The 18223-nt window shown below is 33.6% G+C and overlaps 2 protein-coding genes across 8 annotated transcripts in view; one reads left to right on the top strand and one right to left on the bottom strand.

Annotated features, from left to right (window-relative positions):
* Nucleotides 1-4040, top strand: part of LOC106681840 (uncharacterized) — a 50357-nt gene extending 46317 nt beyond the window's left edge. For all 7 annotated transcript variants that reach the window (XM_014422373.3, XM_067049759.1, XM_067049757.1 and 4 more), the window contains one exon: nucleotides 3758-4040. In XM_014422373.3, coding sequence (XP_014277859.1) covers nucleotides 3758-3912 — 155 coding nt within the window. In that variant the 3' untranslated portion in view covers nucleotides 3913-4040. The remainder of the gene's footprint in view (nucleotides 1-3757) is intronic.
* Nucleotides 4041-6335: 2295 nt separating this feature from the next.
* On the bottom strand, nucleotides 6336-7238 carry LOC106681831 (uncharacterized). Its single transcript, XM_014422363.1, has one exon. It carries the CDS (start codon nucleotides 7236-7238, stop codon nucleotides 6336-6338), a length of 903 nt encoding a protein of 300 aa, XP_014277849.1.
* Nucleotides 7239-18223: the final 10985 nt, after the last annotated feature.

Raw genomic sequence — 18223 nt, 5'->3', positions numbered from 1 at the left:
TTATATTCTACTAACTATTTATGTTATATTCTACTAACTATTGATGTTATATTCTACTAACTATTTATGTTATATTCTCCTAACTATTTACGTTATATTCTACTAACTATTTATGTTATATTCTACTAAATATTTATGTTATATTATACTAAATATTTATCATATATTTCATTTAATTTCGATTTAAATTACAACGCAATGTGGTGAGAGGTAAACTTCTAGAATCTGCAGCTCTTTGGTTAATATCTATATGGTTGTCCAGATAACATTAAATAAATTTATAATTAGTTCTTAAAAGTTGATAGCGCATTGATATGAAAGGAAGATGAGTAGACATTTTACATCTCCTCATCTTAAAAAAATTTGCTCAAATTACTAGAAAAACTTTTTAACCGATTCTAAACGATTGGAGAACAGTTCAGAAGGTAACATGTTATATTTTACTAACTATTTAAGTTATATTCTACTAGCTATATATGTTATATTCTACTAACTATTTATATTATATTCTACATATAGTTTATATGATAGTGATAGTGTAGATTAATCGAAAATTAAATGTTTATAAAAATTAACAAAGTTTTGAAATTATATAGGATGATTTTGACTTATAATTAATGACCTCGTCAGACTAGCCTGAAAAACATTTTTAAATTTAAAGTGAGGTGAGAATTAATAATTGAAGATTGTCCTTGAGGATGACCGAATAGGCCGAAACGTTGGACTATTTATATAATAAATAGTGTGGGACTAAACCAGGATACTATTTGATTTATTTAATGAAATATATTGTAAACCATGATAAAACTGTAACATGATATAAACAATATATAATTTTCAAAACATATTTCATCTTATCTAATAGTATTAGTTTACAATCTTTTTTTTTTTTTTTTTAGTATTTTGTATTATTTTTTATTCTGGCTCAAATAAAGTCCGACAAAAGTGGGGTGGAACTTGTTTAAGAAACAGTTTTTGTACTACTTTGAGCTAAATTTCTTAATTGCTACATGCATAATCTTTCGTTAATTACATAAATAATTTTGCAGCAGCATAGTTAAGGATTATTATCTGAAGATTTGCAGGTTTAAATTCCGATGATTTTGAAAATTCATACCAACTTAGTGGCATAGTAACTTCACTTTTCGAGTAGTACCTTTAATTATGCATTTAAAAATTATTAGAAAAAGGTTAAAATGAGTGATGTACATGAAAAATGGAGTGAATAGTATATAAAAATTATATGACTGTATTATTTTAAATTATGAAGGAGATGGTCGGTGGTGCGGTCAAAATAAAACAAAAAATAGTTAATCGAACAATTATTTATTTGCTCACGTTTCGTCCCACTTTGCAGAGCTAAATACATAAAAAAAAAAAAAACTAAAAATATGTTGACGAAGTAGGATAATAAGATAAGAAAAATATAGTGTTAAAATATATAAATATAAGTGAAGAGAAAATTATATACAAATGAACAAAAAGAATAAATTATGACATGATAAGAATATACAAAAAAATACGCAAACTATTAGGTTAAAAATGAACAGGAGACGTAATAAAGCGTTAACATTAAAAAAATCAGACATGAGAAAACACACTAAAATAAAGGCAATAAAGAAGTAAGTTGAGATTAAATAAAGTTCAAGAAAGAATAAATAAAATAAATAATTAAAGAACAAATTAGGACAACCACCCTTTCTAGATGAGAGATCTCGAAACAGGGACGAAAATCTCTGGGAAGTATCCAGATTGGAGTTTTATCAAATAAGCGAAAAGAGATATAAAAATATGATAATAATAATAGTTATAACAATTATTTAATTTTGATTTTATATCTACAACTAAATATATATATATATATATATATATTAAATGATAGAACGTAACTAATGATATATCCCTATGGAAAATATAGTTAGGACAACACAAATAATATAATATAGGTATAATACAATAAATGGAAAAGAAATGAGTAAACAATATTTTTGAATTTTCCTTATTTTTTGTAAAATGTACCTCAAAGATGGCAGTTGTTCAACATTCATATGAAAATTAAACACTAGTCAACGGTTGGCTTCTTTATCAAAGATGCCAATGTTCACTTTTGCTTTATTTTTAGAACGTTTCTCGGCTGGAGTTTCAAAACAAGGTTTATCACCCCTCTCTATAGCTTCCACTCTTTAGTAATCTTCTCAAAGGGTGTTTCTAGACACCTGTAGCCAAGGAAACTCTTTTGTATAATAGAGGAAACAAAGATTGACCACTCTCAGCCACAGTTTTTAAGATTTTAAATAAGTTTTTGGTTTAAGAGTGGATTATTTTTCCACTAATTTACTTACTTGGTAAACTGAAGAAAGAAAGTCCAGTAAATCTTTAGTATACAGGATTTGGAAGAGAAAACACCTACTATGCATGCTTCGGACATTCAGAAGTGGCTGTAGGAACAGACCTAAGACAAAAGAGCGGGGGTTTTGCGGAATAACGTTATAAATAGCATTATTCCCTACAGGTAAACACATTTTATATGTATAGATGCACTATACTAAGTTTGAAATAGATGGTAACATAAAATACAAGGAAATAAATTGATTATTATTAATATTATGAGATAAATGAGTTAGGAATTTAATTAATATAAATTATACGGATTAAAGTAGAAATCAAACATTTAAAAGTAACAAATTATGGAAAATCTTAAAAAAAAAACTCCAAACTTACATACTTTAGGGAATCAAAACCTTATGAGTACGATACGCTATTATCGTGTAGTTTGTATACGTCATTTATTTATTTGGTTTTCCTATGAGATTGGAATATTAACAGTGCCATCCGTTAGGTAATAGATAATGAGATAACGATTGAGTCGATTTGGTTTATGGTGTGGTTCTACGGATAAAGGTAGGGCAGATCCAGTTACCAATTCTATTAATATATTCACTATCATTATTATTATCATATTTCTGTATCTTTCTCTTATTATTTTTAATTTTTCGTCATATCTTTATGACTACTTCCTCTATACGCGACGTATTTGAAATAGAAATATAGCCGTTAAACGGCTGGCCACCTCCTCCCCACTCCTCCACGCTTCCGCTTCATTGTTGCCTTCTGCCTTCAACCGTTCGCTTTGAACATGTAAGTGGTCTTGATATGTTCTTTGCTCATTTAATATCATTTTTATTTATATTTATTCTTTCAAGACGTTTATTTAATCTCTACTTTCTTCTTTTTTTTCCCCGTATTGTTTTTGTTTTATGTACATCTCCTGTACTTTTTTAACTGTATATTTTACGTATTTTTTAAAAAAATTACTCTTGCCATTGTTACTTACTTTTTATTCTTATCATTGTTTATTCAAGTTTATTTTATACTGATACCATTTTATGTCTTCCTTCCTTTTATTTATATATTCCTTTTTACTTCTCTAAATCACTTTATTTTTACATAATATTTATCCTAGCTTAAATTACCTTATTGAATTTTATTGTTGTAATATTCTCAGTTTCCTTTTTTTTTTTGTATCTTTTTAGCCCTGATGAAGCCCTGCAAAGTGGGGCAAAACGTCGGACATTAAAATAGTTTTAAGCTATTTGTTCTTTTTTTACCGCAATCCTATTCATCTTCTTATATTTAAATCTTTACGGTCAACTATACATACATATATAAATCTATTAATATTTTAATTTAAGTTTTTTATTGTAATAACTAATTAACTAGGACAATACAAATTGTTTAAAATGATCTCATGTTTCAGAATGGAAAAAGCTCTTGGTGAAACATAATTCTTACGACCGTCACCAGCACGGTCGAGTGACAAAGGTGCAGTTTAACGAAAGACGAAATATCCCGTTTCAGTTTCACTGGCAATCAAGTCCCAAACGATTATTCAACAGCTCTAAGGCTTCGTGACGTCAATGGGATAATTACTACTTCCATAAAAAATTTGTAATGCTTGTTATTATTTTATTTAATTATTTATGAGTACTTGATAATAGATATGTACTTTATAAATCCTAATAAAACGTGATTTATATGTATTTAGCAGTGTATTTTTATAAAAAAAAAAAAAATCCTAAATCAATTTCTATGATCTAGTTAACAATTATTTGAAGAATAGAAATGTTAAATCATTGTGTCACGAAAAAATCTGAAATGTTGATTTCAATTTAAAATTAATATATATATAGTAAATGACCTGGTCAATATTTCACACTGAAGACCAACTAATCTGATGGATAAATTAATAAAAAAATACCATGACGTCAAGAAACAATTTAGCTTATCATAAATGTCGAAAGTAATAATGTATAAAGTAATTTATGATTTCTTTTAATAATTCTTGCTTTTCCTCACCTATATATGGAATAAATAGTAAACTAAAGTCTTGTGTTCTTGAAAAATTTCGATTTAGAGCTTTCAACGGATATACACGTTTTGAGATTCTCTGATTCTGAATTAATAAGTCTTGTATAATGAACAGTATGTCTTTGTGAGAACAACCTAGTTCCAAAAATAAAAGACGTACGAAACTTAAACTCTATATTTAAGGGTATATGGCTGAGACGTAACACCATGGTTTTTTTCTAAAATCGGCTGACTGGAAGTGCCACTTTATATCTTTTTTAAGTACCTTTTACAATGTTTATTTGGAAAAAAAAGTCTTTATTAATAGCAATAATAGGGGAGAGACAAATAAAAAATATTAAAAAATTATGAATAAGTAAAGCAGAAAACATGGGGGCGATGGTAGCAGTATAACACGCCTGTCTAGCAACCCAAAGGCTGTGAGTTCAAGTCCCCGACACTACCCGGGATCACAGCTTCCCTCTGTATGGGACGCAATAAAAAAAATAGGCGTGGGAGTAACGAACGCACTCTATGAAAACCACGTCAAGAAACCCGCGATGTATTTCCGGAGTTCATCATGCGTGGCCTTGGACCTCCACGGTCTTTCGTGCCAACAAAAAAAAAGAAATAGAGGATCGAACGAAAAAAGTCTAGGACGCGCATCGTTTAGCAGTTTCAGTTGACTATAACATAGATTGAATTGATCTCGGGCATAAGTTGAAAAAGATGACACCTGTATATTGCTTTGCTTTCCATTTTCTGGAAAAATCACCAGCCGATAATGTGCAGACATGGTTATCCAATTTACGGAGGCACAAAAAGTATATACACAGTATAATAACTTATTTGGATTAGCTCTTATTTCGGTTCATTTCATGATGTTGACCAATGCACGGAATTCTTTACTTCTTATTGCCTCAATTACTTGAAGGACACTGCACCAAGATTGCAGTGGGAACTGTAGTGCAAGGACTAAGGACATATCCAGTTACGACTACAACCATCTCTTTAATTTCTTCTTCATTGAGGAAGGTAACAAGATGAACTGAATCAGTCCACGGATTCCAAAGCCCGACAGCTGGCAAGTTCCATCTAATAATTTTCATAGAAAAGATCCCGACCGAGTTATGTAATTGGATGTCATTAACTACGTATATCAATTAAAAATATCCTTATCAATTCTTAATAATATTTACGATTTGGTTTTAATCTCCTAGGTACATTAAAAATGTCTAAGATATATATATACATAAAGCTCAATTACTTGTCTCGAGATAGTTCGAACTAAAAAAACACACGATTTTCCTAAAGATTGACCGTTTATATTTGCCCATGCTCAGCAGAGAAGTGGGTGAATTAAAATAAAAGGTATAATCACAAAAACGAAAAAAATAAAAAACAAAACAATAAGGAATAAATTCGCCCCAAGTTTACTGAAAAAAGCTGAAAAAGGAACTAGGCGTAAATAGCTTAACTAATAATAAAAGCATATGCTGTGCATTTCGTATAAGGGTGCAACAGAGATGAAATCCACTTGTATCCAGGGAACTAGTGAAGAAGAATAGAAGTTGAGAACCTGGGACTATGGAAGATAAATTAGAAATAAAATGAGAGTACAGTCTGGAATAGTCGTAAAGTAAGGGAGTGGAAGAAAACAGATACTATATAAACAAATATTGATGAAGCACCATTCTGCTTAATAATTATCATAAGAATAAAATATTACAGCTTTATTAGTATTTTCAGTTCATGAAGAAAAGAGATAATTATTAAATATTTATTTTTCCCTATTACTATTAATTACATATAATCAGGTATCATTAAAAAGCAGTATATTCTGGTTACTTTCCATTTTTCAGGAAAATTGGAAAAGTAGTTTCTCAAAACCTGAACACTTAAATACTGTGTCGACTTTTCAGACGACATTGTACTGTGTAATTATACCATTTACAGATAACACAGCAATTATGTACACAGCAGAATAACTAACCCATCATTTCCATGATGCTGAACCTTCTAGCATGCCCATCTCTTCTATTTGCTTCCATTACTTGAAAGACATTGTACCAAGATTGCGGTGGGATAGTGCAAGAACTAAGAATATATCCAGTTATGACTACAACCATCTCTTTAATTTCTTCTTCATTGAGGCAGGTAACGAGATGAACTGTATCAGTCCACGGATTCCAAAACCCGACATCTGGCAAGTTCCATCTTTTAATTCTCATAGAATAGAGCCCGATCGAGTTATGCAATTGGATGTCCTTATCTACGCAGTAATAAACATCGTCTATCCAATGGTCCACATTAAAATATGGTCGCTCATCACGATAAACTTTCTTCGATATCCTACTGACGCATTTAGTGTGTCGAAGGCCGGAAATAGTACAATTTTCTGCATTACTCAGTTTCAGGTAGTTCATAAAGGCGATGTTAAACTTTACGGGAACATCTCTCTCTCCGTTGTAGATAGACAGTTTCAAGGTCAATGATTGTTCTTGCAGGATGACGATGTATTTGAGAGTGAAATCGAAAGGCCAGTAATTCTCTCTCATGACGGAATCAGACTTGAGAGTGAATACAGCTCTGACGTCTCCGTCCCGGATCAATGTCGGTTCCTCTTCGAGAGACCAATGGGAAGTCCTCGCGAACCCGTGGTTAGGTATGAAAACGTTGTCGAACCCGTATTGAGTATAGATGATCGATATGCCTCCCCTTATCGGGAACAGATTGTCGAACCGCGCTTCAGAACTCAAGAACAACTGTTCTATGTTGAACACTTTCCAAGAGGTGACAGTGGCACCGTAAAGATTGATAGTGCATGTTATATTGTTTCCTCTGTTCAGAAAGACTACTTCAGGGCTAGATCTCACTCCTAATTCAGCCATATTTATAAACAAATAAACTAGTTAATACTAAGTACCAAATATTTAATCAATAATTAAACTACATATTTAAAAGGAAACATATGATAATAATTAATAAATTATAAAATGTAAAACAGATAATGCTTATGATATTTATTTTAATAGGCTTTATCTAATTTTCGGATGGTAATACTTCGTGTTTTTCCCTAGCTAATATTGAACCGAAAAACCTTCTGATATCCTGGATATCCTCACTCAAAGATTCCCTAAGAAAACGCTCCTTTTTTTTTTAACAACTATTGTGAAAGGAGGTGATTTGTTCAGGATCACGTACAACCGTCTGATTTCTCCCAATTAAGAGAAACCAAAGTAAAAAAAAATGAGGCTGGATAGACCTTTAAAGGAATCCGAAACCCACAAGTTTGACTCATGGCTACAATAATAAAATAAATAATTATCCTCTCTAGCTTGTTTCGAATGCGGCTCTTTGGAGTTAGCAGCTCTGTACATGGCTTACTCAGCAACCCTTTCGTCTAAGCCGATTCAAAGCTTATCTTACCTAACCACTTTAAGTAACCGAAGCATGTAATCTATAATCAGTGAATACTGAATATGCTCTATTAGTTAATCCGTAGATCATTCCATAGTGAATTCTGTAACAGCGGTTCTGCCCAATATGTGCTCAAAAAACAGAACACTAGTTTACCTAACGACTTGAACCATATTGCAAGTAAACAATATTATCAATGGTTAATATAGTATAATAAAATTTATCTTCAAACTAACAGGAAAATTTACGAATCCATGGGTCAATTCTTAAATATACGCCAATTGAATTTATTTTATTTTTTCAATAAGTCTTAAAGTAATTAGTTTATAAAAAAAATCCTTAACAATCCTTAATAGCTTGGTTTTATACTCCTAAATTCATTTAAAATGTCTAAGATATATATATGTATATAACAACTTAATTGCTTTTCTCTAGATAGTTCGAATTAAACAAACGTAAACGATTAACTTAAAGTAATAAAAAAATCTAAACGTTTATATCCCTTAATTAGTTATATATTGATTGTTTATGTTTGCCCACGCTCAGCGGAGAAGGGGGCGAGTTAAAATAAAAGATATAATCACAAACGGGAGAAAAATTTGAACAAATAAAATAAATAAAGATTAAATCTCTCCTTAGCCGCCACGTTATATTTTTAACCCCGAAACGATGACTCTAATATGACCGCAATGTAACTACCACATAACCCTGTATAAACATAAACAATTATCGAACTATGACCACTGGGGGAATACAGTAGGTAAGCAGCAAATATAGGAATGATAGCTACCTACCTTTGGAATTAACGTAACATTAAGTAAACAACAACAAAAAAATACTAAGTAAATTGACAAGTTTAAAGCAGTTTATATGCTTAAGAAAGAACAAGCAGAACTACTTGTTTGATAATAATAAAACATTTATGAACACAAAATGGAAAAAAATTAAAAGAATATCTTATCAAACAAAAATAAAAATTATAGATGGATTTTACCTTAACTTAAATGCCCTGATTAACTAAATTCACTACCGCTTTTACTAAACCGCACGTAGTCCTCGGGTGTACTCCAGCCAGACAATACAGGGTTTTCCGTTATCTACTTTTCGGCCACCGTGTCACCTTCTCAAGAAGTATGAAGACGATCCCTGCTAAATCTCGCTATCCAAGAAAATTTCTTCCCACACTGCACTCTATCCCCACTTCTAGTGTTAATGACCGTCCATTGAAGTTGACACCATAAATTAGAAATAAAATACATACTGACAGCATGGTGGTATTTCAATACAAACATTAAAGGAACAGAGCCGATAAACTATAACCAATAATATTGAACTATGGTAACGTGTTCCAAAACCAAACAGTAACCTCCTTAATCCCCCTTATCTACGCAGATATCACCAGTGCTTTATTTAACCATGACAACCGTAACACATTATATTAACTAACTTGCTTGTTTTAGAACCTATATCAGACCATAATTTATTTTTAACTCCTCTGTTCTATCCCACATAGCTTCCAGAGATGAAACTTTTATATTTATCTACATATTTAGCAATGAAAGATGGCAAATCGTTTCCGAAGGTAGACAGTTTCAAATACCTCGGCTCCACGATACCATCAATAAATGACCAACTGCCTGAGGTAGACCAGCGTATAAAATTGTGTCAACAGAGCCTTCTCTCCATCAAGAATACTGAAATCCCGAAGAATCTCTAAAAATCTTGAACTAAGGTTGTACAATGTCATGATAAAGCCAGCTCTGATATATGGCTGGAAGACCTGGGCTCTTACAGGTAGTCTAGAAAGCAGAATCGAGAGGTTTGAATGGAAAGTCCTCCGTACCATTACAGGAGCTATCTAGGATCAGAGCCTTAAAAAATGGAGGCAGACTGCTTGCAGAGAATGGTTTAAGGTGAGGCAGTAAAGATGTAAAGCAGGCTAGACATGTGGCACGAAGCAATCCATCAGGACGCTACTATTCAACCATTAATGCCAGAGACCACGTAATAAGCCAAAAACCAGATAGATAGAATCGACAAAGAGCTGCATGCAGAAAAGTGGAAAGTAGAATACCAAGATGGAGAAGTCTGGTTCAGGCGGAAAAAGATCTACAAGGTCTGTACAGCCAACAGAAATAAAAAAAATTAGCAAAGAAAAAGTTGACACAAAATTGTAACTATTTACAGCTATGTTACAGCCTTAAATTAAAAAAAATATATACATTGTTGATTAAAAATTTGGTGGGAGCATCACAGCGTACCAACTTTAACTTTCACTGACCACTCTACATTAAATTAATTTTCACACTGATATACTGAGTTGAATCAAAGTAATTTAATATGTTTTTGAGAAAATCGATTCTATAATGCGGCACCGTTTTTTTCAATGTCACATTCCAGGCATACAGTTTCCTCAAATAGTTAATTTTTTTCGTACGACATTTCATTTTTTCACAAAGGCTGTTCAGTGACTCATAGGCCATCTTGCGGGACTCGATCATTCCGAGTACTTCAACACACGTTATATCCGTCAAAAACTTGAATTCGAACTTTTGCACTATCGCATATTTTCACTTTCAATGTATTCTATGCATAAGTGAAAATAAAAAGTCAAATGGAAATAGTATAATACTTCTTTAAAATTTCAGGTAATTATTCGTGGAAAAGAATTACAGTAATATAGTTTTTAAAATTCTTGAAAATTTGATAATAATTGAAAATGCAACTTCAAATGAGATGTCTTAATTTCGCAGGCAGTAGTAGTTATATTCATTGGAAAAGAAATTCTAAACTTAATTCATCAGCTAACTAGTGAACAACTGAATTGAAAGTTCTCTCGGATATAAACTTTACACAGTGATTAGAGTCAAATTCAATTTTCCTCTCTCTGAATCTATTACAAATTTAGAATCTCTGGAACCAACCTCCAGAGCAACTGGATTATAACTGTCTTCGAATCTCTAGAAAAGTATCATATTTAACCAGGAGAAAGATGAAGATACAGAAAAGCAAAAGATAAAATAATACAAGGCGTTGAGGAAAATATAACAAAAGAAAAAAAATTAATCGATTTACCAATAGTTTTATGAATGGATAAGGGATGGTTTCATTCATGGACAAGCTTAAGTGGGAATGAGATCCAGACAAGAAGAAATACGACCGGTGCCTCAACCGTCTAGCAGTGGTAGATAAAAGAAGTAGAGATGACCAAGATAAAATAAGAAAAGAAGACGTAAACTGAAGTAAAAGAGCCAAGGGCCGAGGCTACTAAAATGAGAAATGCAATTTTGTAAAGAGGTCAGCGAATTCGTTACGAAGTTGGTGGATTGCGGTTACAAAACCGCAACTCTCAAAATGGAAATGGAGGAACATTAAAGTCGAATAGAAAGAAAAATATTGAGCTTTCATTTTAAATCTCTAATTAAATCCTTATTATCCAAAATCCTTCGTAAAATCCTCAATTCTCCTTACGTTGTCACAAATAAAATCATACAAAAAGACCTTAATGTTTCCTATGTAACCGATCTAGCCCGAACCAGATATCACTCCTTTCATTATAAACTCTCTAACCAGTCAAACCCCTTAGTTTTTAATCTTGCATCCTCTTCCATTCCTGACAATCCTCCGAGGCGCCTGAAAAGAAGATGGCCACGAGACCAGCTAATGTAAAATGTCATTAGAGTGCTACCAATGGGTAGTTTCTCTACACGCCTGTAACACTCCAACTTAACTTAGATCAGATTTACTAAATGTATTATAATGTACAGCTGTAAATAGCAATAAATACATATTAAAAAAAAATCTCTAATTTAGTTTTTTTTTTTTTGCAATTATAAAGATAATAATAATTTGTTTATATGTTTATAAGGCAACTCCCGTACAAATAGAGTTAGCCTGTGAAGAAAAAAAATGACGAGTTAAAGATCGTTTATATAAACTAAACTGGATACTGGATGAACTGTCACTGAAGTAGTGATCAATAGACATTTATTTTATTTTATTTGTGATGACGTTTCAGACTTTCATCAAGGCTAAAAATATATCTGAAGAAATTAAGGAGATAATAATAATAACGGCTTTATAAGGAAGATAACAAATAATAAGTCTGAAAGAGAGAGCCCAATGGTGCAATAAAAATCAATTGTTTAACCATAATTTTTGATTACTTTAAGGAAAATTATATGTACTAGTAAAAATTGATGAGCCTGCTAACCATAGCTAGGAGCAATAACAAATGACTATTTCATAAAAAAAAATTATTTTTTTTTATTTGAAGCTTCATATCATTAAAACAACAAAACTTAATACATCATTTAAAGAAAAATAAATTTGATAAAATATGAGCCCTAATGAATGTTTACGTTCGATATTCCCAAGATAAATATTGTAACATAATTGTTTTGTTTTTAATAATTAAGATTATCATTAGGTATAGTAGGTCTAAAACGAGTTTACCACTGTGTTGTACCCTTCCCTGTTTGTTGTCCACTGACAAACTAATCTTAGCTAACTATAATTATACTATCTCTTTATATTATTTTTTTATTATATTAAATGAATTATAGCTTAATTATTTGTATGTTTTCTTTTTAATTTGTTCATAATAAAATTAAGATATCTTGTTATAACATTCTTTATAAGTACTACAATATTTTATTTTTCATTGTATCTACATACACTCTGTACTATTGAAATTATTTACTCTTTTAGCTATTATTAGTTATTACTTTTATTTGTCATCAATTTTGTATCTATTTCTGACATTTAACTTTTCTTTCTATATACTTCTACAATATTTTCATCTTCAATGAATCTTGTTCTTTTTAACTCAAAATAATTTGCCTGTAAAGTTTTCGACACTTTCAGAGTATTCTTTTTTATTAAACCATTCGTTTAATTTTGATAATACATTTATACTTGCCACAGTTCCAAACCATGACTCTGAAAGTTTCTAAATCTAACTTCAACCTTCTTCCGTCAATTTAAAAACCGAAAAACAGAACTTTTAAACGTTTCTTGTTGACATATTCCCAAATAATTAATTTATTTAAAAAATAAAGATGATTTTTTTTCTGTCCCATAGTTAATGAACTTTAATATTTTTTAAATTATTTGTCGCCACGTGTTAGATATTTTCACATTCTTATTTTTACCTCTCATGTAACTTGTAACGTATTCTTTTCTTCCGGTAGTTCGTCATCTCTTTTAACGTACTTTTAAACTCAGAATCTTGCCTCACGCGGCGCACATCTTTTCTTGGATGCCCGTCGTTTTCCAAGCCAGTAGGTCTTAAGTTCGCTCTCTTTTTTTTTTCTTTCTGTTACTTTTCTGTTACTTCTCTGTTCCTTCTCTATTCTTTTCTTATTCTTACTTACCCACGTCATTAGTTTTGTTCGCCATATATATTATTATTGTCATATTTTCAAATTACTTCTTTGTATTACATAACTTTATATTTTGTTTTTTTATTCTTCTTTTTTTGACTTACATATTACATTAATTTTCTTTCCATAACTTTAATCTTCAAATTATTATTGTTAAATTAAATTATTCATAATTCGTTGTTTCTTTGAATTATATAACTTTTTTATATAGTTTTATTTAATTAATTATGTTATTTTACTCCTATATTTAATTGCCTATACATATAATTAATTTCCCAATTATTTCATTACTTAATTTTTATCTATGTTCATTCTGTACAATTATTTAGTTTAATCTTTCTATACACTCTTTATTCACTGGTTGTTTTGTTGTTTTTTTGTTTTTGGCTAGAAATTCTGGCAGAAACATTGGCAATAATAAATAACTTTATTAATTTATTTGTGTTATTCTCAGACTGCATCCCCAAATATCTTCTCCTCATATATATTATCCACGGTCAACTATTTTCTCATCATTAAATATCTTTTAATATTTTCTAAAACAAAAAAAAATTTTTTCTTTCCTATATACATATATTTGTTTTAATCCCTTTCACACAAAGCCAAATAACTTACCAATTAATTCAATAAGCTATAAATGAATTATTTTACCTTGATCCTAAGAGGTCAACCACTCACCTAAAACAAAGAGAAAACAAAATTATAATCATTAATATTAATTCGTTAATTATTATTATATTTTAGAGACTGTAAGTAACTCAAGACAAAGGAAGTTGGAGGGGATCATTTTGGCTTCCAAAGCCAAACTAGTTCTATTCGATTTAACCTTAGATATTGTAACCAAAATTAAAGAAAATGTTCTTCAATTTTCTTCCCTAAACAGGCAGAGTAGGGTGATAAATAAATAAATATCTTCTTCCACTACCTACCACTTCTATTATGCGGGGTTTCATCAACAGTGGCTGTTGCATGTATACCAATGCTACTTATTATCCTCTTATTTATTTATTTCATAGGATACACCTTTGTTCAATTGTCTTCATTCCTTATAAATGTTGCTGTGGTCATTACTGATAGGGCTGCATCCAATAAACTGCCCGAATCTCTACTTCAGTTCCGATTCTGCCACTGACCTATTCTTTTGGCCGTCGCATCTTCCCGGAACCTCCTCCGGTTCTCCTATTAGGACGTCTTCTTAAATAATGGCTCGCCTAAGTCAGGCCCTTCCTGAAGTGAAGTGCATTTTTCAGGCCCAACTTCATTTCGTCCGTAGATGAATTCGTTTAAAGTGTGATAATTATTTTAATCCGCCAGAAGGAAAATTCCCGACTCGGTGAGAGTGAAGATCCCGCCCAAGATTGTATTATTACTCAACAAAGAGATCCGCATGTTCTGCTGCCTCAGGGACTCGACATGGTAAATCTCCTTTCCAAGAACAAACCGCTTCCTCCGTAATCCTCCATGTTCAATCAAAACCTACGAGACTGGGTAATTATGGAGGAGCCATTATAACTTAAATTATTATTTGACAAGGAAAAAGGAACTCCTACAATATGTATCTATTCTGATTCGCTACCCATCGTACATTTCACACATCAATTGAAGCCTTCCTAATTACTTTCATTCATAGATTATTACTTTCACAGATTTTTTCTTATTTATATCCCCCTAATTAATTTCATTCATAGATTACTTTCACAGATTTTTTTTATATCCCCCTCCCCTTCCATTTCTGGCATACGGAGTGCGGAAGCAGTGGGGTAGTGCGCTGGGGATTTTTCTCACTGTTCTCAAAGATCACCAGTTCTCTTTTTTCTTTTTCTGTATTCTTTTATTAATTTTTTTTACTGTGGTGCTGCCCAGCGCTAGGTTTAGCACCTTACTGATGGAGCTGCACCTTGTCCACTGCATCCATTCTGTAGGTCCTCCTAGTGCGCATCCGTTTGGGTACCTCCCGCAGTTACCAGCCTCGCCGATGTTGGGCGGTCAAGTCCTTCCTATTGTGAAATGGGCCACCACATCCTTCCACCCATAAATGAAGTCTCTGAAGAAGGGATAATTCTCTTCTTCAATCAAACAGTGAAAGTTCGACTCTGCGAGGGCGAAAATTCCTGTTCTTTCTCGGCAGCCTGGCTCGGTGTCCTTCCATGACGGAGCAATCTACTATTATGTGTTCAGCTGTTTCAGGAACTCCGCACGTAGGGCACCGAGGGTCGATGTTCTTTCCAAAGCTCAGCAGCTTTCCCCGAAATCCCCCGTGTCCTGTTAGGATCTGAGACCCAATAGTCTAAGAGGACCCATTTAGCCTTCAATCTAGAAAGGACGGTAGGGAAGAATTTTCTCAAAGTAGCGCCCTTCTAGCTTGCTACCCACTGTCCATTCCATTCCTGTATTGAGTCCTTCCGCAGCATTTTCTTCCATAAGTTTCGCCGATCCTCTCTCGGAGCGCCTCCAGAAATGGTCCTTCTAGTTTCTGCCTCTTTACTTCATATTTAAGGACATCCACCCTGACGAGGTCCAGGGGCATTGCTCCGGCCAGTTCCTGCACCGCCTCATGAGACACCGTTCTGTATGTCTTCGTGACCCTCAGCAGAACCAATCTCTGTAAGGTGGCCAGTCTTCTCTTCTGTGCCTGCGTGAGAATTCTGCTCCATGGATGCGTACCTCCGAATACCCAAGATCACACCTTTATATATGGTCATTGTTGAGGCCCCAAAATGCACCCCCTATCCTACTTAATCCATTGAGTAACAGTGTCACCCTGTCCTTTAGATACGTCAGGTGAGAAGTGGCATCGAATCTTCTTCTTATCCTCACACCAAGATATGTCACCTTCTCACCCGGTCTAACCCTCTCTTCTCGGGCTCCTCATCTATCGGGGTCATCTCCTCCCATTCTCTGTCAGCTAGTATTCCCTCCAATTCACTGGAAAACGCTCTCCAGTTCGCCGATCGGGTCACAAAGCCCTTTTCTACTTAGCTACCGCCTTCCCCTCCGCTCCTACACACCGGTGGTCGGAGCTCGTGTCTGACCGTAGGGTTCAGTCTGCAATACGGGAGCAGAGGTAAGTGTCACATCTATTCAACTCTGGCCCCGCGCTCTAACAAATGTGGGACAGAAGGCTCATAATAACCAGCTGACATCTCGCATCGTATTCTTCTACCAACCTCCTTCTAGTGTCTGAGCGAACAGAACCGCAGGCCGTGCTCCACGAATTGGTGTCGGAACAGACTATCACGCTTTTATACTTTAGCGCGACAGCCTCCATAGCAGCTATATTATCCTCTACGTTGATATTCACATTCGCCTGTCGTGGTGGTATATATGCTGAAACTATAGCGGAGGCTACTCTGCCCCACCTGACATAACATGCCGCCTGATCTGCTGTGGTGAATTACTTCAGTTCCATTACGTCGAGGGCAGGGTTAGCGACAACAATCATTGCTCTAGGCCTCCTCTCGCCACTGCCTAGACTAACCACCCTCAACGTAGTTCCAAAACCTGTGACATTATTTCGACAATAAGGCTCTTGAATTGTCATGATATCAGCACTTAGGGCGAGAGTTCTCAATTCGTCCGCGACCACTCGTCTCCGGCCCATATTGACCTGCAGGATATGCAGCCTTTGCATATCGGGTATTCTTCGCCTGCTTGACCGTCATCTCCAGATGTACCGGACATTACCTGGTACCCGCACAATGTCGGAGATCTTTTCCTGCTCTGCTACTCGCTTTGCAATTTCTACCACACCCTTCTTCTTTTCAGAACGTCTCTTAACTTTGTTCCACCATTACACACCACCTCCTTTATACAGGCTTTGGCAAGGTGTCCTATTCTAGTCACCGAAGGAAGTGCAAGGGGTCCAGGTAATCTCTGATGGTCAGGTTCCACCACCCGCCGCTGACGTCTCTTCTGACGGGCTTCTTCGTCGACTTTCCCTTCCAGGTCTTTTATAATGCCAAAAACCCTTTTCTGTGTAGGTGAAACCCATTCTTTAAACCCATAGACCGCTCCTATGGCGTTCCCTATAGCCTATGTTACCATTGGAGCCAGAATCTGGGAGACCTTTTTACCAATGATCTTGTGTAGATCAATTCACCGATTATCTACGTCTCCAGCCTTTGTTTTTGGTTGTTCTTACACCATAATATGTTACCTCTTCATATGTTCTAACTCTCTATAAGTATAAGGTAAGAGGTTAAGCCCTGATTCACTGTGGCCTTCTCAGAGATCCTAAGCTTCTCTGCGCATATGATGAAGACAAATAATGCTGAGTATCCTAGAGGAATGCTTCGCCTTGGCGGTTTCGAACCAAGTAGTGCGAATTGACTTGGTTGACTAATTAGAAGTACAACATTAGGTCTAGACAATGAATTTAGGCAAATGATTTAAAGGTATAAAGATTTTTGAATGAAAATCCGAGAGTTTGGAAAAAACGCGAATCCTCTACACTAGTTTTTTGACTGCCAACTATGTGATCAATACCTTTACCACTGATGTGCCACTTAGAGCAAATTTACTGAGAAAAACGCAAGACTTGGTATAAACAGGAAATAAATTGTGTAATTAGTAATAAAATCAAAAATATTATGCTGTGGATTTCGCTAACGAATGGAAAGCAACAGAGATGAAATCCATTTGTATTCAGGAAACCCGTGAAGAAGAACCAGAGGCTGTGGAAGATAAATTAGGAATATATTGAGAGCAAAGCCAGGAATAGTCGTAAAGTAAGGGAGTGGAAGAAAAGAGATATCGATGAAGCTCCACTCTGCTTCGGGATTAGCATAAGAATAAAATATTACAATTTTATTAGAATTTCAAGTTCATGAAGAAAAGAGATAATAATAAGATAATAATTATTATATTTTTATTTTTCTCTATGACTATTAATGACACATAATCAAATAGATTAAAAAGGAGTATATTTGTGTTACTTTCCATTTTTCGGGAAAACTGTAGAAGTAGTTTCTGAAACCTGCATACATGAATACTGCTAACTCTTCAGGCGATATTGTGCTGATGTAATTATATCATTTACGGATAATACAGAAAGTATATACACAGCATAAAAA

This window comes from Halyomorpha halys, unplaced genomic scaffold, assembly GCF_000696795.3.
Source record: "Halyomorpha halys isolate HHAL.00 unplaced genomic scaffold, Hhal_1.1 Scaffold368.1, whole genome shotgun sequence".
Classification (NCBI taxonomy): Eukaryota; Metazoa; Arthropoda; class Insecta; order Hemiptera; family Pentatomidae; genus Halyomorpha; species Halyomorpha halys.
The sequence above is the reverse complement of the archived record's forward strand: the minus strand, read 5'-3'. Positions and strand labels throughout refer to the sequence as shown.